Source organism: Nyctereutes procyonoides, unplaced genomic scaffold, assembly GCF_905146905.1.
Source record: "Nyctereutes procyonoides isolate TBG_1078 unplaced genomic scaffold, NYPRO_anot_genome, whole genome shotgun sequence".
Taxonomy (NCBI): domain Eukaryota; kingdom Metazoa; phylum Chordata; class Mammalia; order Carnivora; family Canidae; genus Nyctereutes; species Nyctereutes procyonoides.
The window spans coordinates 48,311,225-48,334,032 of record NW_026575049.1 but is presented as its reverse complement, the minus strand read 5'-3'; the positions used below and the strand labels follow the sequence as shown (position 1 = coordinate 48,334,032).

The following is a 22,808-nucleotide window of genomic DNA, read 5'->3' as shown; positions in this document are numbered from 1 at the left end:
AAGCTCAGAGCAAAGAAGGGAAACGGAAGTGGAAAGGACCAGTCCGAGAAGAAGCAAAGCCCCGGGCTTTTCAAAACCTTACAAACAGCAGCAACACGCCCCCTCCGCCCCTGATTCTACCCCCAGATCTTCCACCGACTCCCCATGCCCTCCTCCCAGAGAACCAGCACCACGTGTTTCCACGTTTCCTTCCCTTAGGACACAAAAAAAACGAGGATCCCCTTATTCCGGAGTACAGTGAGCTGGTCCCCAGGCTGGAGGTGCCCGGAGCCCGGTCCGGGCTCAGGGGCCAGAGGGCGGGATGCGTCCTGCTCCCACTCTGTCCTCCAGGACCACCCACGGGGGAAGCACCACGAGCTTCCTAGACTCCGCTCTCGCCTCCCCGTGGGACACAGGAGTCGAGTTCCGCAGAGGCCCCACGGGAGCGCCTGGTGCTTCCCGGGCCGCGGGACCCGTGGGGTTAAGTGTGAGTCCCCGCCCGGCGAAGAGCGCCCAGCGCCGAGCTGGGGCGGTACCGACCTCGGGGCAGCCGGCCGGGTTAGGAGAGAGGAAAGGCGGGATCCTCCAAGAAGCCGATTCTCAGGCGTCCGCCTGCGGCCACTGCCAAATCTTCTCCACTTCTTTCTCCTACTCCCTCCCCCTTTCCCTCGAAGACCGCCCAGGTCCCGAGTTCCTGGGGTGGGGGCGGGGCACTGCCAGCAGGAAAAGCCAAATCTTTGAGAGGCGCCCAAGCACGTCCACACTCTCCCATCCTGCTGGCCGTCGTCTCCTGGGCAGAATTTATCCCCAAAACTGCGCGCCCGGCGGGGCGCCGAAGAGCCGGAGTGGGGGTAGGGCACGCACGCGAAAGCTGCTCTAAGTTTCTAACCCCTCGGGGTACCCTCCACCCCTCTCCCTCCTCTTCCTCCCAGCACCCCCTTAAACAGTTCCCCGCCTTCTCCTCTCCCCTCTTCCCTGCCCACTTCGATCCTCCCCTTTTCTTCCCCGCGCGGATCCACTCCGCCCCCCCCCCCCGCCCCCGGCTCCGTGTCCATCCCCTCCCTTGCTCTTTGGGCGTCCGCCCCGTCAATCACCGCCGCCGCCGGCCCCTGCCCGGTCCTCTCCGCCTCCCGGGTTCTTGGAGCGCCTCCCGCTCCCATCTCGGGCCGCCCTCCGCTGTGCGCGGAGCCCGGCGATCTGTCAGCGGAGCCGGCCGGGGGGAGCCGCCCGACCCGCCGGGGCTCGGGTTACCAGTGACTGACAGCGTCTCCATGGCGAATAATTTGACTCCGACTATTGTCTGGCGCGGGCAGGCCCCGGGTCAGATAACCAGACCAATCAGGGCGCGGGCCGCCGCGCCTCATGCCCGCTTAGAATAATATTATTAAAAAAGCAGCGAGCGAGCTAGACGGGAGGGAGAGCGAGCGAGAAGCGGGCGAGGGAGCGGCGGGCGGGCGCGGAGCATGCGGAGCGGCGCCCCGGGCGGCCCCCGGGCTTGGACGAGGGCGCAGGCCAGGCGCGCAGGCGGCGGGGGCGCGGAGGAGCGCGGGCGGCGCGGCCGGCGCGGGCACAGGCTGCCGTGACTCGGGGCTCGCCGGGAGACAGCGCGGGGCCAGGGGGGCCGCCCCGCCCGCCCCCGGCCCGGACGACCCGGCGGGGAGGCGCCCATGCCGGACGGCGCAGCGCGGTGAGGGCGCGCGCGGGCGGGCGGGGGCGCAGCCGGCACCATGTCCATGCTGCCCACCTTCGGCTTCACGCAGGAGCAAGTGGCGTGCGTGTGCGAGGTGCTGCAGCAGGGCGGCAACATCGAGCGGCTGGGCCGCTTCCTGTGGTCGCTGCCCGCCTGCGAGCACCTCCACAAGAATGAGAGCGTGCTCAAGGCCAAGGCGGTGGTGGCCTTCCACCGCGGCAACTTCCGCGAGCTCTACAAGATCCTGGAGAGCCACCAGTTCTCGCCGCACAACCACGCCAAGCTGCAGCAGCTGTGGCTCAAGGCGCACTACATCGAGGCGGAGAAGCTGCGCGGCCGGCCCCTGGGCGCCGTGGGCAAGTACCGCGTGCGCCGCAAGTTTCCGCTGCCGCGCTCCATCTGGGACGGCGAGGAGACCAGCTACTGCTTCAAGGAGAAGAGTCGCAGCGTGCTGCGCGAGTGGTACGCGCACAACCCCTACCCCTCCCCGCGCGAGAAGCGCGAGCTGGCCGAGGCCACGGGCCTCACCACCACGCAGGTCAGCAACTGGTTCAAGAACCGGCGGCAGCGCGACCGGGCGGCCGAGGCCAAAGAAAGGTACGAGTAAGTAAAACTTCGGCGCCAGCTCCCCTCCCCGGGGCTCCAGGGAGGGAGGGGTCGCAGGACGTGTGCACGGACCCGGGGAGGCCTACGCCGGGTGCCCCGGCCCTGCCCCGGCCCCCAGCTGCAGCTCCGGCTGACCCCGCCGGCGCTCAGGTCTTGTGGGAGACCAGAAGGTCAGAAATTTGTCTAAAGCGGGCAAAGCGGTCGGGGAAGTTGTCAACTAACTCCCCGGTCGCTTGGGAACAAAGTGGAGAAGCCGCGAACTTTGGGGCAAAAGCAAGACAGTGGCTGGATCCTGTGCAAAGGGGGCACAGCAGGCAGGGTGTGACAGTCTTAGGCACGACAGAGGGGTCTCCAGTCAGGAGTAGCTGGGGTGCAGATTTCGGGCTGCTTGTGGGAATTCACGGGCACTGCCCCGCACTTCCTGTTCGCCTTAAACAGCCCTCAGCCAAAGTGTGATTGGGGTCACGATTGAGACTGATACTCTCCTGGTGTGATCTGGACGTGGAGGGGCCTTGGCAAGAATCTTCCTTGTCTGGATATGGAAGTTGATAGGGAGAGTCTTATATCTTGGAGAGTCTTATATCTTGCTTAGAAAGGACCAAGAGGAGCAAGACCGGGAGGAAGTGTCAGCTGTAGGAGAGCAAAAGAGAAACTCATGCCCCTTTTCCTGCCTTCTGGACCAGCAGCCCTTCCCTGGCCTGCCAGGCCCCCTCAGCTCTTCTCCCCTAAGGCCCCACCGTCTTTAGGGAGTGGATCGGTAGGCCTGGGATGAGCTGAGAGCAACAGAAGGGCTGGGAGTTGCTTGTCCTCAAGGAAACCGGGACTTCCTGAACTAGCCTAACAGAACCATTAGGCCCTTGTGGCTGCCAGTCTGTGGTCCCCCTGAACCCCAAATATAAAGAGGGAAATGGGAGAAAACCCGATGGTGGGAAAGAAATCCAGCCTAAGTGTAACAGCCAAACAAGACACCTGGGGTTGGTGATATGGGCCATGTGCAGCCCAGAGTAAATGATTAGGGTTGAGGGGGTGGGGTGGGATTGCTGAACAGTGGAACCAGATCTCTGGAAGAGGAAGGGGAGCTTCAGGCCTACCCTAGCCTCCCAGACAATGAGGTTGGGGTATCTGCAGTTGTGAGGTCTCAGATGCCAGCCATGTAGGAAGTTCCCTTCCAGGAAAACAGAAAGGAAAGGTCTTGGGAAGCCAGTGAAGAAACAATCTACCCAAGGTTTCAAATCTCCAAATCTGGTTGGGGCCGACAGGCAAAGGCAGAGCAGGAGGCAGGTTCTCCCTGCTGGGGTCCCCCTCTACCCAGCCTGGCATGCATCCAGACTCCTGAAGAACTTGGTTCTCAGGCCAGGCCCCAGGTGAGGGCCGCCGAATCTCTCAGTTTCTGTATGTTGAAAAACTCTAAGCCGGGATTAGCCATCCCCTCCATTCTTCTCCCAAGGGCTGCCCTCCAAGCCCCCACAGCCTCCAGACTCCCAGCTGCAGTTTGAACCGTAAGGGTAAGGCACCAGGGTAAGGGGGTGCTACCTCCTTAGGGCCTTGCCCTTCTGCCCAGCAAGGAGAAACCTCCCAAGACCTGCCAGTTTGGATCTTAGCTCCAGGAACCTGAACCCCAATTAGAAGTTTTCCCTTAAGTGGGAAAAAAGCAACGAGAAGTGCAGACCTGTGAGATCCCTAACTTCACATGAGGCCCGCAGCCTAGGATCTAGGGACCCTCACTGCCCTGGCCCCACTTCTCCCCGCAACCGTGGCTCCAGGAGCCAAGAATCTGAAAACTCAGGCATCTTCCCTTCCTCTCTGTCTCCCCCTTCCCCAACTCCACTGAGCCCCGCTCCCCAGCCGCTCTCCTCTGGGAAAGAAATGTTAGAAACTCAGTGCAGGGGGTAGTGGGGGGGGGCGAGCAGAAGGTACTCAGAACTGGAAAGCTATTCAAGAGGTTAAGAACAAGAAACGGTACGGAGAAAAGGGCAAGAGAGGGAAATCTTGTACGAGCGATTAAGAGAACTGGCAGAAAGAAGGAGAGCCCAGGCCAGGCGGAGAAAATGGTAGAAACCGAAAACAGCCCCGCAGGCAGCGCTGGGCGGCTCTGGCGCGGAGGCGAGCGGCGGGGTCCGGCGCCGGGGGCCGCGGCGGCGCGGGGCGGCCTCGGTTTCCCCGGCTGACCCGGCCGCTCTGCTCCTGCACTTGCAGGGAGAACAGTGAAAACTCCAACTCCAACAGCCACAACCCGCTGGCTGCGTCGCTGAACGGCAGCGGCAAGTCGGTGCTAGGCAGCTCGGAGGACGAGAAGACGCCGTCGGGGACGCCGGACCACTCGTCGTCCAGCCCCGCGCTGCTGCTCAGCCCGCCGCCGCCGCCCGGGCTGCCGTCCCTGCACAGCCTGGGCCACCCTCCGGGCCCCAGCGCCGTGCCCGTGCCCGTGCCGGGCGCAGGCGGCGCGGACCCGCTGCAGCACCACCACGGCCTGCAGGACTCCATCCTCAACCCCATGTCGGCCAACCTCGTGGACCTGGGCTCCTAGAGCCCCGCCTGCCTCGCGCGCTGGCCTTCGCGGCGTGGCGCTGGGGACCCGAGAGGCGGTGTCGGGAGGGCGCCCCACCAGGTACTCAGAGACCCGCGCGCTGCCCAGCAGAACCGCCGGCCCCGGGCAGGGTGGACGGCGCCTTGGTCTGGTCTGTGTCCGGGACTGGCTTCCAACAAGTTGCTCCTGGGATCGCTCGGAGGCCTGGGACCGGGCCTTGAACCGGGGAAGGGAATAAATTATACACCGTTCTCACACTCTCTCTCTCCCGACCTTCTCACCCCTTCTTTCCTGTTCCTTCCCTCTCCTTGCCTCCCTTGCTCTTTTTTTTCCAGTCCCTTCCCTTCCATCTCTCTTATCCTGTCTCCCTCCTTCTTGCTTTCCCCGGTTTCCCGACCCTTTGTATTTCTGGCTTGTCACCCCTCACCACTTTTCCTTTTCTCTATTTCTCTGTTTTTCCGTCTCTCCTATGGCAGCCCCTTGCGCTCCTGGCCCTCGGGTCTGTACCCCCTCAGCCTTCCTCCTTGCCTCTGGACACCGATTTGTGTCCTCCTGCCTCACCTTCAGGGGTCGACGTGGCAGGGGGGAGAGCAGAGGAACCAGGCCTTCCCCAGAGGCCCTCCCCGGGGTTCAGCGGGGCTGCAGGTGTCAGCTGTGCGCCTAGCGACTTAAGCGAAAGAGAAAGGACCACGCAGGGCGCGCTTGCCTCTCTTTCTCTCTGTGAGGCCACGCTCTCTCCTCTTCCTCCCGGGACTGTGGCGACAGTGCTCCCGGCAGAGTGTGCCTCCCCAGCCGCGGACTTGCCGTCTCCCTGTCATGCCCTCATGTGAATGTTCTTCGGGAAATATTTCTGCTTTTATTTTATAATAAAATTAGAAATCATAAATATATATATGGATATATACCACAAGGCCCGGGATCCGGGAGTGCAGCAGTGTCTGATTTCCCTACAGGGACTCGACACCCCGGGTGGACCGTTGTTAGAGGCGACATCCCGTGAGCCCCTGAAACTGGGAGCTGCCTTCCCCCATCCGAGACTCATATCAGCCCTAAGGTGAAGGGATTGAAAACGCTGAAACCTCCTCCCCCAAAGCCTTCTGTCCCCTTTCTTGTCGGGGAAGCTCCCTGCAAAAGCAGGAAGGGGGTGGTCTGCTCTTCTTGGGGACTCTTCCTTCATCAGCCACGCGCAGGGCTCTCACCATCCTCTTTCTTCACTTTGGGGATGGAAGTAAGAAAAAGAGAAGCTGTGTGCCAAATAATGAAGGGGATGTGCATTTGGAGATGCCAAAGCTGGGGAACAACTCCGGCCATGGAGGTTTCCTTAGTGGTGGCCGCAGTCCCCAGAAACCGGTGGCCCCAAGGGCAGCCGCTGAGCCAGCTGCAATGCCCGGGTCGTGGTGGTGTGTGTGGGCGTGGAACAAAGGTGTCCAAGCTCAGAAATCTGTCGTTTGGGGATGGTGATGAAAGGATGGGGGAACAGTGGAAGTCCAAAGAGACTGGGGAGGCCCTCAGGCATGTGTTCTAAATAGGAGCAAGGGGGCACCAGGGCTTGGCTGCGCCTCGGCTCAGTGCACAGTAGGCTCCTCTGTAGCAGTACATTAACCTGCAGCGCCCTCTCCCTTCTGGGGGACCCAGTCCCAACTCTCCCCCGCATTATGCGACCCGTCTAAGCCTATTCTGGCAGATCTGAAGCCTGCAGGAGGAAGTTGTGGCTATTGCATCTCAAATCACCACGGCTGTGGGTACCGAATGTGTTCCTCCAACGGGACCAGGACACTTCCGACCAGACTTGCCATGTCGACCCTAAGGAAAGGGGGAATGAGGACAGTGAGATCCTAGAGTGCTGGGACCTCTTTGGAGACTTTCCTCTCAGATGAAATCAGCATTCGCCAAAGACCCTTTTGCGAGTACTTAGAGTACTTTTTAAGTACAGAGGATTCCTTTCCTGCCGAGATTTGATTCGAGAATCAGGCCGCCGCGGGACCCGCAGAGGCGGACAGCTGGGCGGGCTCACTTGGCGCGAGGCTATGCCACCACCTTTGCTCTGTGCAGGCCTGAAGGTCCAGAGAATCAGAACCGCCAGCAGGCTGAGACTGTTCTACATGGGCCCGAAACAGCACCCTAAGAGGAACTCCAGCCCTGAGGAGGCAGCTCCCTCCACCTCTCCTGCAGGCTCTGCTCTAGGGGACAACGCAGGTCTCCCTGGGCTCTCCCAGGCCCAGATCTACGCTTATAGGGCCCCAGCTGCCTGACCTTCACTGACTAGCGGAGTGAAGAACCAGCTATTGCCTGAGAGTCCCAAGAGGCTCGAGCGACCAGAAAAGCCACCCTGATTCAGCCGAGCTGAGCCACCAGCCCCACCCCAGGGCTTACTTCTGGGAATGGAAGAAACAGGGTAGCCCCTGGAGCCCACATCATCCCTACCTGCCTCCTATTTCCCACACTCCCACTCTCAGGTAAACAGGCTCTGCACAATTAAGGACACCAACATACACATTCATATGCGATTCACTAGGATTGAAAGGCTCTTGTGTGCCAGGCACTGTGCATAGGCACCAAAAAAACACACTCTCACCCTCCATACAGGGAAACACTATTACACATATGTTTGAACACACAGAGAAGCAAACCCACTGACTCTGAACCCATTCTCAGAGACACAAGCTCAAGTCTTCAGGCAAAACCTAAACACTCTCCTGCCCCAATATATATGAGATACGTCCCCAAATGAGTCTCTCCCACATATGTGAACTCACACACACAAACACAAATACACACCATGCTTCTCCCCAGTAGCGTTCAAACCCACACTCACACCGGTGCCAGTCCTGGTCTACGGATCTGCTGAGGCTGGAGCATGGCCTTGCAGCACAAGCTTGCCTTGAAGGTCTCAGTGGCTGTCTCCCAGAGAAAGAGATGGTCCTAGCCCGAGGAAGCAGAGGGCCAGGGATCCCACCTGTGGCACCTTCTTTTGGGGGGCCCAAGTGGGACAGCTCGAGTTTGCCAGGAAGCTCTCACTGGCCAGTAGGGGGCCGGTTGCCTGTCCTGGAGCTTTATTCGGGCACAGCCTAGCTACTTGTTGCAACTTCCCTCTTTCCCTCCCCTTTGGAAGGCTAACCCCGAAAATATTTACTTAAACGGGAAACTATGCAGAAGTTCTGAAAATAAACCCGAGCAGCTACTCACCCACTGCATAAACCTATAACAAGCCAGTCCTCCATTCCACACTCCACTAGACCTAGGAAGATGCTGTGGCCCCTGCCAGAGCGTGCCAACTGGACGCAGCTTTTGCACAGATGCTGCCAGATGAATACAACCACTCCCAAGAGGCGTCCACCAAACAGGGTTCCTAATGGCTTGTCACTCCTTTCCCGAAGCAGCCGGAAGCCAGGAGTCTTGCTCTGGCAACCATAGAGGACACAGCGCTGGAAACGCGAATCTCCCTCCCTTTCTGTTCTCCTGACCTCATCTGCCTTTCATTTGCTTCCAGCCAGGTTCCATACCCACGCAACCCTCAAAGGTGAACATGAATGAAGATGATAGATAGAATCCAGCCCTCCAGCGCAGCTGGCCAACTCACCTGCTTGAAAGCATGAAAGTCAAGGGCAACTGAGCACAGAAGAGAGCCAGGGGGCTCGCTGTGCCTCCGGGCCGGGCCGGTCTTCTCCCTTCACCTCCAACTCAGCAGCCGACACTGGGACGTGGTCCTAGCACAGATCCTGCTGTTCCCACTCCAAAATGCATCTCAAGGTAGTGGCAGGTCTACCTGGGGAGCAGGTAGTGATGGCGCACCGCACAAGCAAAAGTTGAACAGTGCCAGGGAGATCTGAGGAGGGAACACAGGACCACCTAGTCCTAGATTTTCCCTAGTCTTGTAGGAAACACCATTTTGGTGCCTGGGAAAACAGGGACCAGCCAAGTGGGGGTGCAGGAGTCAGGGAACTTGGCCTCCACATCCCCACTAGTGCCCAACTCTTACGGGGATACTGCTGGGGTTCCTGGAGACGTGAATGTTTTTAGTTGAGGGGCAGGTGGAGAAGGTTGGAGGAGGGTTTGGGCTTGTGACTGAGGCCCCTCCTTTTTCCATGTTGCCAATCCCAACAGTCCCATCCAGCCGGGGGCATCTGTACCCCCGGGGCACAAAGCTGTCTAGGGCATCTGGAAACGGTAGAGACCCAGTGCATGAGGATGTACTGGGAGATGTGAGAAGGCCTGAGATAGTGTGTAGGCTCAGTGGGGTGAAAAGACGCTCTGGTGTTGTAGATGGGGCTGACGAGCCGTGCCCTGGAAGGCTGGCCGATTTTGAGTACACGGGTGGCGGGTGAGCCAGTGTGCCCCAGAGCTCTCCAGTGAGCCAGCGAAGTCAAACTACACTTGTGCACTCCTGCTGCCAAGGGAGCCCAGAGGAGGACCAGCCTCTCCTATCACTCCGCCAAAACCCAACCCGGGGAGCGCAAGTTGCTGCTAATTCCTGAAGCAATGCGAGGCAGGGTGGGCCAGGAGGGAAGGAGCTTCCCTGTGCCACTGCTGCCAGGGGCTGGGCAGTGGAGTTAAGTCTGAGCCCAAGAGATCTGGAGTCCTGGTGTCAGGGTCAAGGCCTCCGCCACCCTTTGCGTGCCTGGCAGGAGTCTCTTCTCTGTGGGTGTCCATGCGACTGGAACTCAGAAATGGCTTTTGGGTTGCGAGGATTAATCAGAGCAGAGACAGATTAGGTGTCCTACTCTGGGGTGCGCTTAACAGTTTTCCCACAATCTCCCCAGCAAGGCTGCTCCCCCGCCAGGTGGATGCCTAAGTAACACCCGGGGATCTGCGCAAAGAAAGCCCCCTCCCGAGACCCGACAGGCGCCCCTAAGTGCCGCAGAGCCTCCCTTGCTTGGAGGACCCACAAACCCAACAGGCTGGCACAGGGCGGCCACGTAGGGGGAGTCCTTCTTTAGGACGCGAATAGCCTGGCTCTTGCCAAGGCTACGTCCACGACTACCAGCGGCCCAGTCCACCCGGAGTGCCTCGCCGGCTGCCCTCGCCGAGCAGTGTGCACGCGCCCGACTCTCGGGGCCACGGGGAGAAACCCCGCAGGCCCACCAGCGCCCTGGGTGCCAGGCCCCCCGAGGCCGGCTTTCGAGGCGCTGCTCAGAGTCCCGGACCTCTGGGGCCGGTGTCCGCGGGGCTGCGCAGCCCCGTTCCTCCCGGCCTTTGAGCTGGGGTCGGGCGGGGGCAGAGGCCTGGGAGCCCGGGCCTTCGGGACACGCCGCGGGCGACAAGACCAGCCGCCGCTGTGCCACCCCCAGTGGCCATCCGCTGCGGGTTCAGGGCACCCGGGCCCGACAGGCCCACCCCCGGGCTTCGGCGGCCTGGGAGTCCCACCAGGGTCGCCTGAGTCCCCGTCCAGCGAGCGACAGGTGAGGCTGGAAGGCAAGAGCAGCGGCGGGGCGGACCGGCCGAGCGAGGCCCCTCCATCGCTCCGCGCAGCCGGGCGCGCTCCAGGCTGGAAAGCTCCTCGCGGGCGCACTTGCCCCGGGCGGCGGAGACGCAGCTCCGCGGTGACTTGGTGGTCCCCAGCGTACAGGTCCTAACTGCCATTTCTTGGACGCGCTTTGCGCACCTGGTGTCTGTTTGATTCTCGCAGCGGCCACGCAAATCAGCTCTTCCTGCGGGTAGACGAACGGAGCCGGCGGCGTTCGGGAGCTTGCCCAGCGTGGCGCGCCTTAGGGCGGCAGGAGCCGCATCCGAGCCCGCTCTGCGCGCGGCCGCAGCGCGGTCCCCCGGGGTAGCAGGCGGCCGAGGCGGGCGCAGCAGCCTCCCGCGGGGATCCGGGCCTCGCCGGGCCGAGGGTAAGGGAGCCGACGGCGGGGACCGGCCCCAGACCGTGAGCGAGTTCATCTCCTTGATCAGCGAGACTCGGGATGATCGCGCCGGTTCCCGCTGGCCCGCTGCTGCGTGGGCAGAGCGCACCGCGCCCCACGGAGGGGCTTGGACCCGTGCAGGTTACTCCCCAGGAAACAGGGAACCTTGGGACCCTCGGATGAGCCCGCTGCTACCTCCCTCTGCGCCCTCCTGAGCCTCTGACCCCGGCCCAGCCGTTTGGGGGACCCCGAGGGCTGCGACGTGCGTCTTGGGTGGGACGCCCTCCTCTTTTCCATTGCACCCCCACCCTCCGTCCCACGCGGCCACAGGGCTCTGCATGGGGGGGGCAGTGTGTGTATTAAGACGTCACTTTATTAACCTGGATTTACGCTGGGACGGGAGGAGCTCAGAAGGGACAGGGGCTCCAGACGGTTGGAGGATGGGAACTGACCACACTCATCCCGCTCTTCCCCCGACTCAGGCCCCCTTCTCGGTGGGTCCGCAGAGATGGTGGCGGTGCGAGCACTCCCGTTCCACCTGAGCTGCGTGATTCCATCACTTTCAAGATTGGGGATATGAAATAGCCCGTTGTTGTGAGGCAGACCCACTGGCGACCCTGGAAAGCCACCCAGAGGCACCTAAACTGAGGAGGGAGGTCACGGGTCCAAGCCCGAGGTGGGGCGGGTGGGGCAGGCCTAGCAAAGGAGGCCAGCCCGGAAGTGTGAGGCCTGCCTCCCTCTGCCTCCCCTGAGGGAAGAGCCTCAGCCCTCCGCTCACTCGGCACACTTGGAGGTTGGGGGTTGGAGGGAATTAGAAAAGGCGAAGCTGAACGGTTTCTGAAAGCAAACTGGGTTTGCAAGTCTAGGTAGCCCTGGCATTGTGTGGCAATCTGCAGGGTGGCGCTGGTTTCACAAACTTCCTATCATTTAATATTCTCACCTGTAGAGGATAGCAGAAAAGTGATTCTTATCTCCATTTGTCTTATCTCCATCTGTCTCGTGACAGATGAGGACATGAGACTAAGGAAGGTGTTCTGTGTGGCTCTCCTGAGACTCCAGGGTTAGTAGAGGCTCCTTTACGCTCCATTGTTGAAGTGCCTTGTTTAGTTTGGGGGAAATAGCAGGTACCAAACCTGCCCAAAGATTGCTCCCCAGGGGTTAGGGGAAGGATGCAGGGAGATGGCACGATAGATCATGAAGCTCTAGATGCTGCTACAGAAACTTAAAGCAAGTGTACCTCAAAATCAGAAAAATCTATCCCTGCAATCACTACAAGGAATGCCTCAAACAGGTCTCTCTGGAAAGTCCACTTCCATACCAGAGAAGACCTAGGAAGTGGGCAGAGCTGAGAACTAGAGCTGTGCTTTCTCATTGGGCTTAGGACCTGTCGGTTAAGGCTCCTTGCAAATGAATTGGGAGCCAGGAATTTTCTCATAATGTAAGAATTTTGGGGGTCATACCCCAAATTGCTGTAGGCTTTTTAACTGGAGAAAATGGGAAGAGACCCAAGACTTCGGTTTACTTGGAAAGACTAACCCCCAATGTCAATTCAGAGCTGTAACTGAAGAAGTCAAGACTCACTTTATCATTTACTGATTTTTCTTTCAAGGAGTTCTGTTAAGCCATTACCCTGAAGGCCAATAATATTGCATACGAGAAATGAGAAATTTTGTTAGGGGCCAACTAGAAGTGAAGACAAGACTTCAGAGAAAGGGTGAAAATCCAGAATGGCTGGAGCCAAGACACGGTCTCAGGGGTTAGGAAGGGCAGCCGGCAGTGTCTCTTTCCCTAGAGACCAGGAATCAGGAGGGCTGAAGGAGGCACAAACCAGCAGACTTGAACACTCAGAAGCAACGGAGATGAGACACCAAACTTGAGACCAGAAAAGACTGAAAATCCCACCATACCTAGTAACTGTGTCAACAAAAGTCTGCCTCACACCCAAAATCTCCCCAACATAGGTAGCTTCCAGCCCAAATTTACCTGAAGCAAAGAGTGGGAAAAGAGACCCTATTGTGTATGGTTATAACTCATACATGCCAAAACATGAACTTATTTTTCACCTATGTAACAGTCCAGTAGGGGTGTTTCTGGCCAGCAGGTGGCTTCCCATGAGGTGTTTCATAGCCCCAGGCTCCCTCATCAGGTGGCTCCGCCCTCACTTGGAACCTTGGAGTCCTTTGCAAGCAGCTGCAGGTGGAGTAAGGAACCTGGAGGGCAAGTGTGGGGAGTATGGGATGGGGGGCTGTTTTGGGGTGGTGCACATCACTTCCACTCACACTCTACTGGATCGGACTTTGTCACATGACCAACCCAAATGCAAGAGAAACCAAGGAATGGAGCTACCTGTGTGACCACAAAGAAATCCAAGGAAAATGATTCATTAAGTCTCTATGAGGAGTTAGTCAATCCCCAGTGATTTTAGACCAGAGAAATCTGTGTTCTGTAAATTTTCCTTTTTCTGAGGAATGTATGTATTACTGTTGCTGTTTTCACTATTATGGGTTGGGATTTTGTTTTTGTTTTTTGTCTTGCTTATCTTGGGTTTTCTCTAATGAGGAATACATGTGGAGATACCACTCCTACATTACAGATCACTTCATTTCACTTCTGTAGGGCTCAATTTCCTCATCTGTTACATAGTATATTAGTTAGGGTGAGGGCCGGCTGGAAGTGATGAAAAAAACAAGAGTGGTTAAACATAATAGAAGATTATTTCTCTCACACATCAACATCTAGGTAGGCAGTCGAGGATTGGTGCAAGCCAAGCTCTTCCTACTTTGTTGCTTCACTGTATGTGACCTCAACTTCATGCCCAAGATGGTAGCAGTACGAAGGAAGGAATAAAGAAGATACATAGGTCCACTGTCTCTTTTTAAAAAAGATTTCTTTACTTATGAGAGAGAGCATGCATGTATAAATGGAAGGGGGGAGTGACAGGGGGGAGAGAGAAGCAGACTCCTCACTGAGCAAGGAACTGGCGAGGCTTGATCCCAGGATCCTGAGATCATGACCTAAACAGAAGGCAGGTGCTTAACCAACTGAGCCACCCACACACCCCTGCCCACTGTCTCTTAAGACAGATTTTTAAAAAAAGATGTTATTTACTTATTTGACAAAGAGAGAGCACAAGCTGGGGGACTGGCAGGTGGAGGGAGAGGAAGAAGCAGGCTCCCCGCTGAGCAGGGAGCCAGATGTGGGACTTGATCCAAGGACCCCGGGATCATGACATGAGCTGAAGGCAGACACAACCAACTAAGTCACCCAGGTGCCCCTTAAGAAAGATTTTTAAAAGCTGCTATGTAACATCCCAATGGCCATACCCTAGTTACATGATCACACTGCACTGCCAGGAAAGATATGAAATGTAGGTTTTGTTCAGAACAGCTATGTTCAACTAAAATTTGGCTCTTCTATTGCTGAGGAAGAATGGGAGATGTTACATCTGAACTCATAGGGAGTTGGACATAGTATTCTCCAAGGTTCCTTACAGAGGTTCAGTGTTTCTATAAAAGCAATTAGCAAGCAAAAAAAAAAAAAAAAAAGCAACCCAGCAAAGTATAAACAAAAAAAGTTATTTTAGAAAATGAAAGCAATTTCTTATCAAAAGCTCGTGGCTAATTCATTTTAAAGTTAAAATTTACACCAGGGCAGCCCCAGTGGCCCAGCGGTTTAGCGCCACCTTCAACCCGGGGTGTGATCCTGGAGACCCGGGATCGAGTCCCATGTTGGGCTCCCTGCATGGAGCCTGCTTCTCCCTCTGCTTGTGTCTGTGCCTCTTTCTCTCTCTGTGTCTGTCATGAATAAATAAATAAAAATATTTTTTTTAAAAAGGAAAGAAAACTCACACCAATAGCAGTGATCTTCATCCTCCTTCCCCACAAAAATATAATGTAATTCTAGAAATCTGTTGACGGAATTTACTTATAACGGGCCATTTAAAATTATTTCCCCATGCATTAACACCGAGGTGCATTGTGGGAATGTGGAGAAACACTGGGGGCAGGCGGGCATGCAACCTCTTTCACTGCTAATGGAATATTGAGGGCCATGAAAACATCTCTATAATCATGTAGTAAAAGAAACACTTCATTCCTTCTTTCATTTATCTATCCATTCACTCATTCATCTGTCCCAATTCTGTAAATAGTTCCTGAGCACCACCTTCTCCTAAGTTCTAGATGTGGGGATATAGATATTGTTTTTACCCATCTTCATTAGTAACAAGACTGTAGCCTGGCATATGGCTGACCAACTACATGACCTTTATCAGCTCCTTTTTTTTTTTTTAGAGTTTTAATTTATTTATTCATGAGAGACACAGAAGGAGAGAGAGGCAAAGACACAGGCAGAGGGAGAAGAGGCTCCATGCAGGGAGCCTGATGTGGGACTCGATCCCGGGTCTCCAGGATCATACCCTGGGCTAAAGGTGGTGCTAAACCGCTGAGCCACCAGGGCTCCCTATCAGCTCCTTTTGTTAGGCTTGGCCTTGCAAGCAGGTGCTCCCCAAAGTCACATGAATAGACATGAATAGACATGATGTAGGCTACTTCAAGGGCTGGCCTGTAAAATCTCCCACATGTACTTCCCCATGCTCCCTTTCCACACACTGGAATGGCAATAAGTAGAGCCACCTTGGAAGTCATGCACTAAAGATGGCAGTCACCACTAGCTTCGATCCCTAAATGACCATGTGGAGTAGAGCACTATATACACACATACACACACACCCTTACTTAGAGAAAATGCCCTGGACTAAATAAGAGATAAATAAATGTGTGCGTGTGTGTGTGTGTGTGTGTGTGTGTGTGTGTGTGTTTGACACAACATGGTATCTATTTGTTACAGCAAGTTAGTCTAACTCAGTTCTAGAGCATCATCAACCCTGGTAGGCACCATCCATACAGTATTCTAGGTGCTCCTGGAACACAACAGCCTCATTAACAAACCAGATGAATACGATGTGCGTCCTAGGCAAGGCATCTTCGATGTAGACAGATGACAGATCTGTGTCCTCATTTGTGAAGTGAAAGGTCATCCTCTCCAAGTCCAACATGTTTGATTCTCTGAGACATACCACAGTAGGCAACAGAGAACTCTAAAAGAATGGACTTTTCTGGAAGCAATGCTTTGGGTGAAAATACTTACTCCTTGGTAGCCAGGAGGGGTAGTATTCTATTCAAGACTGCTAAGAAATCCATTCTTCATGATGTGTGGGAATGGGGAAGTGGGAAAATGGGGAGAGGAAGGGAGAGTAGGGAGAGATCAACTGAGGCCAACGCTTAATCGTAATGGAGAAAATAAGATTTTGTTTCAGCCACACAGAGAAACCTGAACACTTGTCTCTAGCTTCATGCCATAGAAATAACAATTGGTGGGGAGACAGGAGATGTGGGGTTTTACTTCGATCCTCACATTCCTGTGCAACCTTGAGCATGTCAGCAAGGCTCTCTGAACTTCAGTTCCCCTGACAACAAAGAGAGAGAGAGCAGACTCTCCATAACCTCTCATTGTATAGATGTGACAGAGGAAATCTAGTCAGTGTGGAGGGAGAGCAGCCTAAAATCTTTGGCAGATAGACATCAGGAAGGATGGCATGGTGGCATGGATAGGAGCATTGCTCCTTTAGAAGGCAGTTGAGCTTCAGCAGCACTCATGCTATTTCACTGAACACTGGGTAGAGGACAACTATTTGAACCTACTGTCTTTGAGCTCCTGTGCTGAGATTTTTAAAGTAAACTTCAAGAGGTGGAAAGTCTCCAAGGAAGATGGCAAATTAAGGAGCTCCAAAAGCCCACCCCCTCCATGAAAGGAATGCCACAGAAAGTTGGCAGAAACTGTCAGCAGCTGAATTTTTAAAATTTATTATTATTTTTAAAAAAGATTTATTTATTTATTTGACAGAGCATGAGAGGGAGGAGCAGAGGGAGGGGGAGAGAGAGAATCTCAAGCTGACTCCCTGCTGAGCCCAAAGTCCTAGACGGTGCTCAATCTCAAGACCCTGAGATCATCACCGGAACTGGAAACGAGAGTCTGTCACCCACACTGACTGTGCCACCCAGGCATCCAATGGCAGCAAATTTTTTAGAACTCTGGAAACTAAAAGCTTGAAGCATCCTGAGAGACCTCATTCAAGAATCTGGCTGAATCTTAGAAAGAACATCAAACATTGTGGCATTTGAACTTAACCCTGGTCCCATCCCTCTGTTCTCAGCTCCTCGGTAGCTTTGAAATTACCCATCTACATTCTCAGTGCCAGTATGGGAGGGACCAGAAAGGACCCCACTTACAAACTGATCTTAGTTCATCTGTAGGGTGGCTCTCTGGAAAACCTACTTAACCATTTGTCTTCAGCTTGACTGCCTAACTGAAACTCATCTTTTGCTACAGTCACCAATGAAGGATAATTTTTCAAAAACATTTGGATTTTTTTTAAGATTTTATTCATTTTCTCAAGAGAGACATAGAGAGAGAGAAAGAGAGAGAGGCAGAGACACAGGCAGAGGGAGGAGCAGGCTCCATGCAGGGAGCCTGACGTGGGACTCCAGGATCACGCCCTGGGCTGAAGGCAGCGCTAAACCGCTGAGCCACCGGGCTGCCCACATTTGTAAGTGTTTCTGTTTCTGTTGCCTGAGGAAATGGATAATAGTGGGGCAAAGAATAGGCCACCCCAAAAGCTTGATAAGACAAAGCTGGGGAATGAGGTGCTTTGGGGAATAAGGGCTTTGAGAAGCTCCAAACTATTCCTGGGATTCTAGAAGGGCATATGCATGCTGAGGGCTATGCACACACTCAGGAAAGACCTAAGAAGGCCCTAAGCTTTCTGGCTGCCCTGGGGCTCTGCATAAGTAGACTTCCTGGCTGACTTTGCAGCCCCAAGCCAACATGCTCACTAAATCTCTCTGTAAAGGGCAGCTCTGGTGGCTCAGCGTTTTGGCACCGCCTTCAGCCCAGGGCATGATCCTGGAGACCCGGGATCTGGTTCCACATCGGGTCCCACATCGGATCTCACGTCGGGCTCCCTGCATGGAGCCTGCTTCTTCCTCTGCCTGTGTCTCTGCCCCTCTCTCTGTCGCTCATGAATAAATAAATAAAATCTGTATAAATCAATCAATCAATCAATAAATAAATAAAGACTGGGAGAAGGATGTCTGGGTGGCTCAGTGGTTGGGCATCTGCCTTCAGCCCAGGGCATGATCCTGGGGTCCCAGGAGCCAGTCCCGCATCAGGCTTCCTGCATGGAGCCTGCTTCTCCCTCTGCCTGTGCCTCTGCCTCTCTCTCTCTCTCTGTGCCTCTCATGAATAAATAAATAAAATCTTAAAAAAAGAAAAAGACTGGGAGTTTTTTTTTTTAAGTAATCTCTACACCCAACCATGGAGCTCCACCCAACAACTCTGAAGATTAAAAGTAGAATGCTCCACTGACTAAGCCAGCCAAGTGCCCCAAGACTAGATTTTTTTGTTGTTGTTGGTTCCAGTTTTTAAGAAAATCCTTGTCCAATAATTAGCTCACCATGAAGCTAATGGAATATAGACTTCAGTGACTATACATGACAAAGAATTCAGTTTTTACTAAATTAGTTTAGTATAGTTACTAAGCAAACAACTATAACAAAGAGCAAGAATAGCAACCCCAGGAGAAGGAGTAAAATGTGATGTCCAGAGTTGCCACATTATAATTATTAAAATGTTTACTTTTGAACAATAACAATGAAAAACTATAAGTTTCACACCCATTAGAATGGCTGTCATAAAAAAAAACAGAAAATAACAGTATTGGTGGGGATGTGGAGAAATTAGAACACTTGTGCACTACTGGTGGGTTTGAGTTTAAAATGTAAAACGAAGAAATGAGTGCATTTGAGTCCAATGGTGTAGCAGCTGTGGAAAATAGTTTGGCAGTTCCTCAAAAAAATTTTTTTTTAATTTTTATTTATTTATGATAGTCACAGAGAGAGAGAGAGGCAGGGACACAGGCAGAGAGAGAAGCAGGCTCCATGCACCGGGAGCCCGATGTGGGATTCAATCCTGGGTCTCCAGGATCGCGCCCTGGGCCAAAGGCAGGCGCCAAACCACTGTGCCACCCAGGGATTCCCCTCCTCAAAAAATTAAATATAGAACCATGTGTTCCAGCAATCCCACTCCTAAGTATATCTCCCCAAATTTTTAAGAAGATTTATTTATGTATTCATGAGAGACACACAGAGAGAGGCAGAGACACAGGCAGAGAGAGAAGCAGGCTCCTTGCAGGGAGCCAGATGTGGGACTCAATCCCAGATCCTGGGATCACGCCCTGGGCTGAAGGCAGACACTCAGCCGTTAAGCCACCCAGGCATCCCCCCAAAAATAATTTAGAGACTCAAACATACACTTTCATACCAATGTTCATAGCAGCATTACTCATAAAAGTCAAAAGGTGGAAATAAACGGAAGCGTCCATCAACAGATGAATAGATAAAATGTGGTATATACATACAATGGAGTATTCATTTAAGAAAATCCAAAAAAGGAAATTTTAAAGATTTTATTCATTTATTTTTTAAAAAGATTTTATTTATTTATTCATGGGAGACAGAGAGAGAGAGAGAGAGAGAGAGAGAGAGAGAGGCAGAGACACAGGCAGAGGGAGAAGCAGGCTCCATGCAGGGAGCCTGACATGGGACTGGATCCTGGGTCTCCAGGATCCCGCCCTGGGCTAAAGGCGGCACTAAACCACTGAACTACCAGGGCTGCCCAGATTTTACTTATTTATTTGAGAAACATAGTAAGCAAGAGAGAGAGCACATGAGCAGGGGCAGAGGGAGAGGGACAAGTAGGCTCCCCGCCTAACACAGGACTTGATCCCAGGGACCTGGGATGGTGACCTGAGCCAAAAGCAGATCCTTAACCGACTAAGCCGAGGCACCCCAGGAATGAAATTCTTATACATGCCATAGCATGGATGAACCTTAAAAACATTATATTAAGTGAAATAAAGCCAGTCACAAAAGGACAAATGTTGTGTGATTCCACTTATGTGAAGTTTCTAGAATAGGCACCTTCATAAGAGATAGGGAGTAGAACAGAGGTTAGTAGGCTGGGGAAAGGGGATATGAGGAGTTATCATTTAATAATAACAAGAGTATAGAGTTTCTGTTTGGAAGGATGAAAAATTTCTGGATGTGGACAGTGATGATGGTTGCACAACATTGTGAATGTACTTAATTTTAATGTCCCTGAAATGTTCACTTTAAAATTATTAAAATTATACATTTTATGATATATATATATCTTACAACAATTTTAAAAATATTAAAAGAAAAAGTTACAAGGCACACAAAGAAGCAAGAAATGGTAGTCTGTACACAGAAAAGAAAAGCAATTAATAAAAACAGTCCCTGAAAAACCCTAGACATTGACTTTACTAGACAAAGCCTTTTTTAAATATTTTATTTATTTATTCATGAGAGGCACAGAGACAGGGAGAGAGGCAGAGACATAGGCAGAGGGAGAAGCAGGCTGCCTACAGGGAGCCCAATGCAGAACTCGATCACAAGATCCCAGGATCACGATCTGAGCCAAAGGCAGATGCTCAACCACTGAGCCACCCAGGCATCCCTAGACACAGATTTTAAATCATCTATTTTAAGTATGATCAAGGCAGTAAATGAAGCTATATCTAAAGAACTAAAGACAGGCCTCTGGCTGGCTCAGTCAGTAGAGCACACCACTCTTGATCTTGGAGCTGTGGGCTTGAGCCCCACATTGGGTGTAGAGATTACTTTTTAAAAATTAATTAAATAAATATATTTATTAAAAAAGAACTTAAGCATGAGAACAATAACTCACCAAATACAGGTATCAATAAAGAAATTAGAACCATGAAAGAGTAACCAAATAGAAATTCTGGAGTTGCAAATGAGAGTAACCAAAATGTAAAAATCACCAGAGGGACTCAACAATCATTTTGAGCTGGCAAAAGAAAGCAAGAGCCAATTCTAAGGTAGGTTAGTTGAAGTTCTCCAGTTTGAGGAACAGAAAGAAGAAAGAATGAAGGGAATCCCTGAGTGGATTAGTGGTTTAGCGCCTGCCTTCAGCCCAGGACGTGATCCTGAAGTCCCCGGATCAGCTCCCCACATGGAGCCTACTTCTCCCTCTGCCTTTGTCTCTGTCTCTGTCTCTGTCTCTCTCTCTCTCTCATGAATAAATAAATATTTTTTTAAAAAGAAGAAGAAAGAATGAAGGAAAATGAACAGAGTCCATGAGCAGAAGGTAGTATGATGGCATATTCAAAGCACTGAAAGAAAAAAAAAACCTGTCAGCCAAGATTCTATAGCCAGCAAAACAGCTCTTCAAAATGTTACCCAAAGGAGTTGAAAACGTAGGTCCATACAAAAACCTGCACACAGATGTTTATAGCAGCTTTATTCATAATTGCCCAAATAAGTTATTCAAAAACCTGGAAGCAACCAAAATATCCTTGAGTGGGTGAACAAGTAACTAGGGGGATGACTCAAGGTAGATACATGTCTATAAATTTGTCTAAACCCATAGAATATACAACATCAAGCATGAACCCTAAAGCAAACCATGGACTTTTGTGATTATGACGTGTCTGTCCATGGAGGTCCATCCATTGTAACAAAAGTACAACCCTGGTGACAAAGAGAGAAGTCTATACCTGTGTGGGAGCAGGGAATGCATGGGAAATCTCTGTACCATCCTCTCAATTTTGCTATAAACCTAAAACTGCTCTAACATAATTGTCTTCCTAAAAAGAAAGGCAAGGGGCCCCTGAGTGGCTCAGCAGTTGAGTGTCTGCCTTTCGCTCAGGGCATGATCTCAGGAGTCCTGGGATCGAGTCCCACATTGGGCTCCCTGCAGGGAGTTTGTTTCTCCTTCTGGCTATGTCTCTGCCTCTCTCTGTGTGTCTCTCATGAATAAATAAAATATTTTTAAAATCAAAAAAGAAAAATAAAGTCAAAGGAAGAAGAAGGAGAAATTAAGGCATTTCCAGAGATAGTGAGTTTTGCTTTCTGGCAAGATCCTTAGGAGCTACCTTAAGAGCCTCTTCTTTGCCATAAATACTAGGTTGCAAAACCATGACCATTGTACCAGGGGGGAAGAGGCTCTGGGCCTTGGCTTCATCCCAGCCCTTAGCTACCAGTTAACATTCAGCATGTCTCACTGTGAAAAATCATACAAACTATCTCCCTTTCTTTCCAGTTGAGAAAGTTAAGGGGTGACGAGTTGTGGGATGGACTGCCTTCCTTCATCTTCTCTACCAGTGTGATGACTGACATCTGAAGCTAGAGGGTTAAGATGAGAAAAAATTAGGGCTTTGAAGGAAAGGAATGGGGTAAAAAGATGAAGGGCCCATTATACTGGGGAGGGAAATGAATAAAATATCAGAGAGGACAGAGAGGTCTTCTGAGGTAAAGGACAAACTATTGCATCTGGCCCCTTCTACAGCCGAAGGGAAGCATGACATCTACTGGGCCTCTGAATTTCAGAGGCAGCATGTTCCTCATTAGGTGTGTTACTCTGGCCCGTTTACTGAGTGACCTGAAAAGGTGCTAGTTTTGAGTGGGGCTCAGAACAGGAGAAGGCACTGCAATAGATCCAAGCTGCCACGTAAGCTGCTCTGACACGTGCCACGTGACCCAGGAGATCTAATGGTGCAGGAAGTGTCAATGGCAGACAGGGATGCTGTTTGGGACTTTTGGCACACTCCTATAGGAGAACTGCAGCACAGGCCTTTAGGAATTTGGAGTGAAGCCTCCTCTGCAGGTAACTCCTCTCCTTTTAAGTAGCAGCTTGTGGCCTGCGACTGGGCCTTAGCTGAGATGAAACACTTAACCCTGGGTCACATCAAGTTCCCATGTGACCTGAAGTGCTCATCACAACCACCACACCACAAAGTTGGGCCTACACTGTGGCACTCCTTCATCAAATGAAGGTCCTGAACACTTCCTGAAGGCACAAGTTCCATGAAGACATAACACAAATGTCCATGGTCCTTACCCCTGCCACACTTCCTGCTCTCTCCCTGCCTGCACCTAGAGCTTCATGGGGAGTTCCCTCTAATCAGGTGACACAGAAAGAACTCAAACTTAGTTTACAGATGGTTCTGCATGATATGCAGGCACCACCTGAATGCAGACAGCTGCAACACTACAGCCTC

The 22,808-nt window shown here is 52.7% G+C and overlaps 1 protein-coding gene across 1 annotated transcript; it reads left to right on the top strand.

Annotated features, from left to right (window-relative positions):
* Positions 1-1,706: 1,706 nt before the first annotated feature.
* Positions 1,707-4,948, top strand: SIX2 (SIX homeobox 2). Its single transcript, XM_055329211.1, has 2 exons — positions 1,707-2,266; positions 4,472-4,948. Exons 1-2 carry the CDS (start codon positions 1,707-1,709, stop codon positions 4,800-4,802), a joined length of 891 nt encoding a protein of 296 aa, XP_055185186.1. The 3' UTR covers positions 4,803-4,948.
* Positions 4,949-22,808: the final 17,860 nt, after the last annotated feature.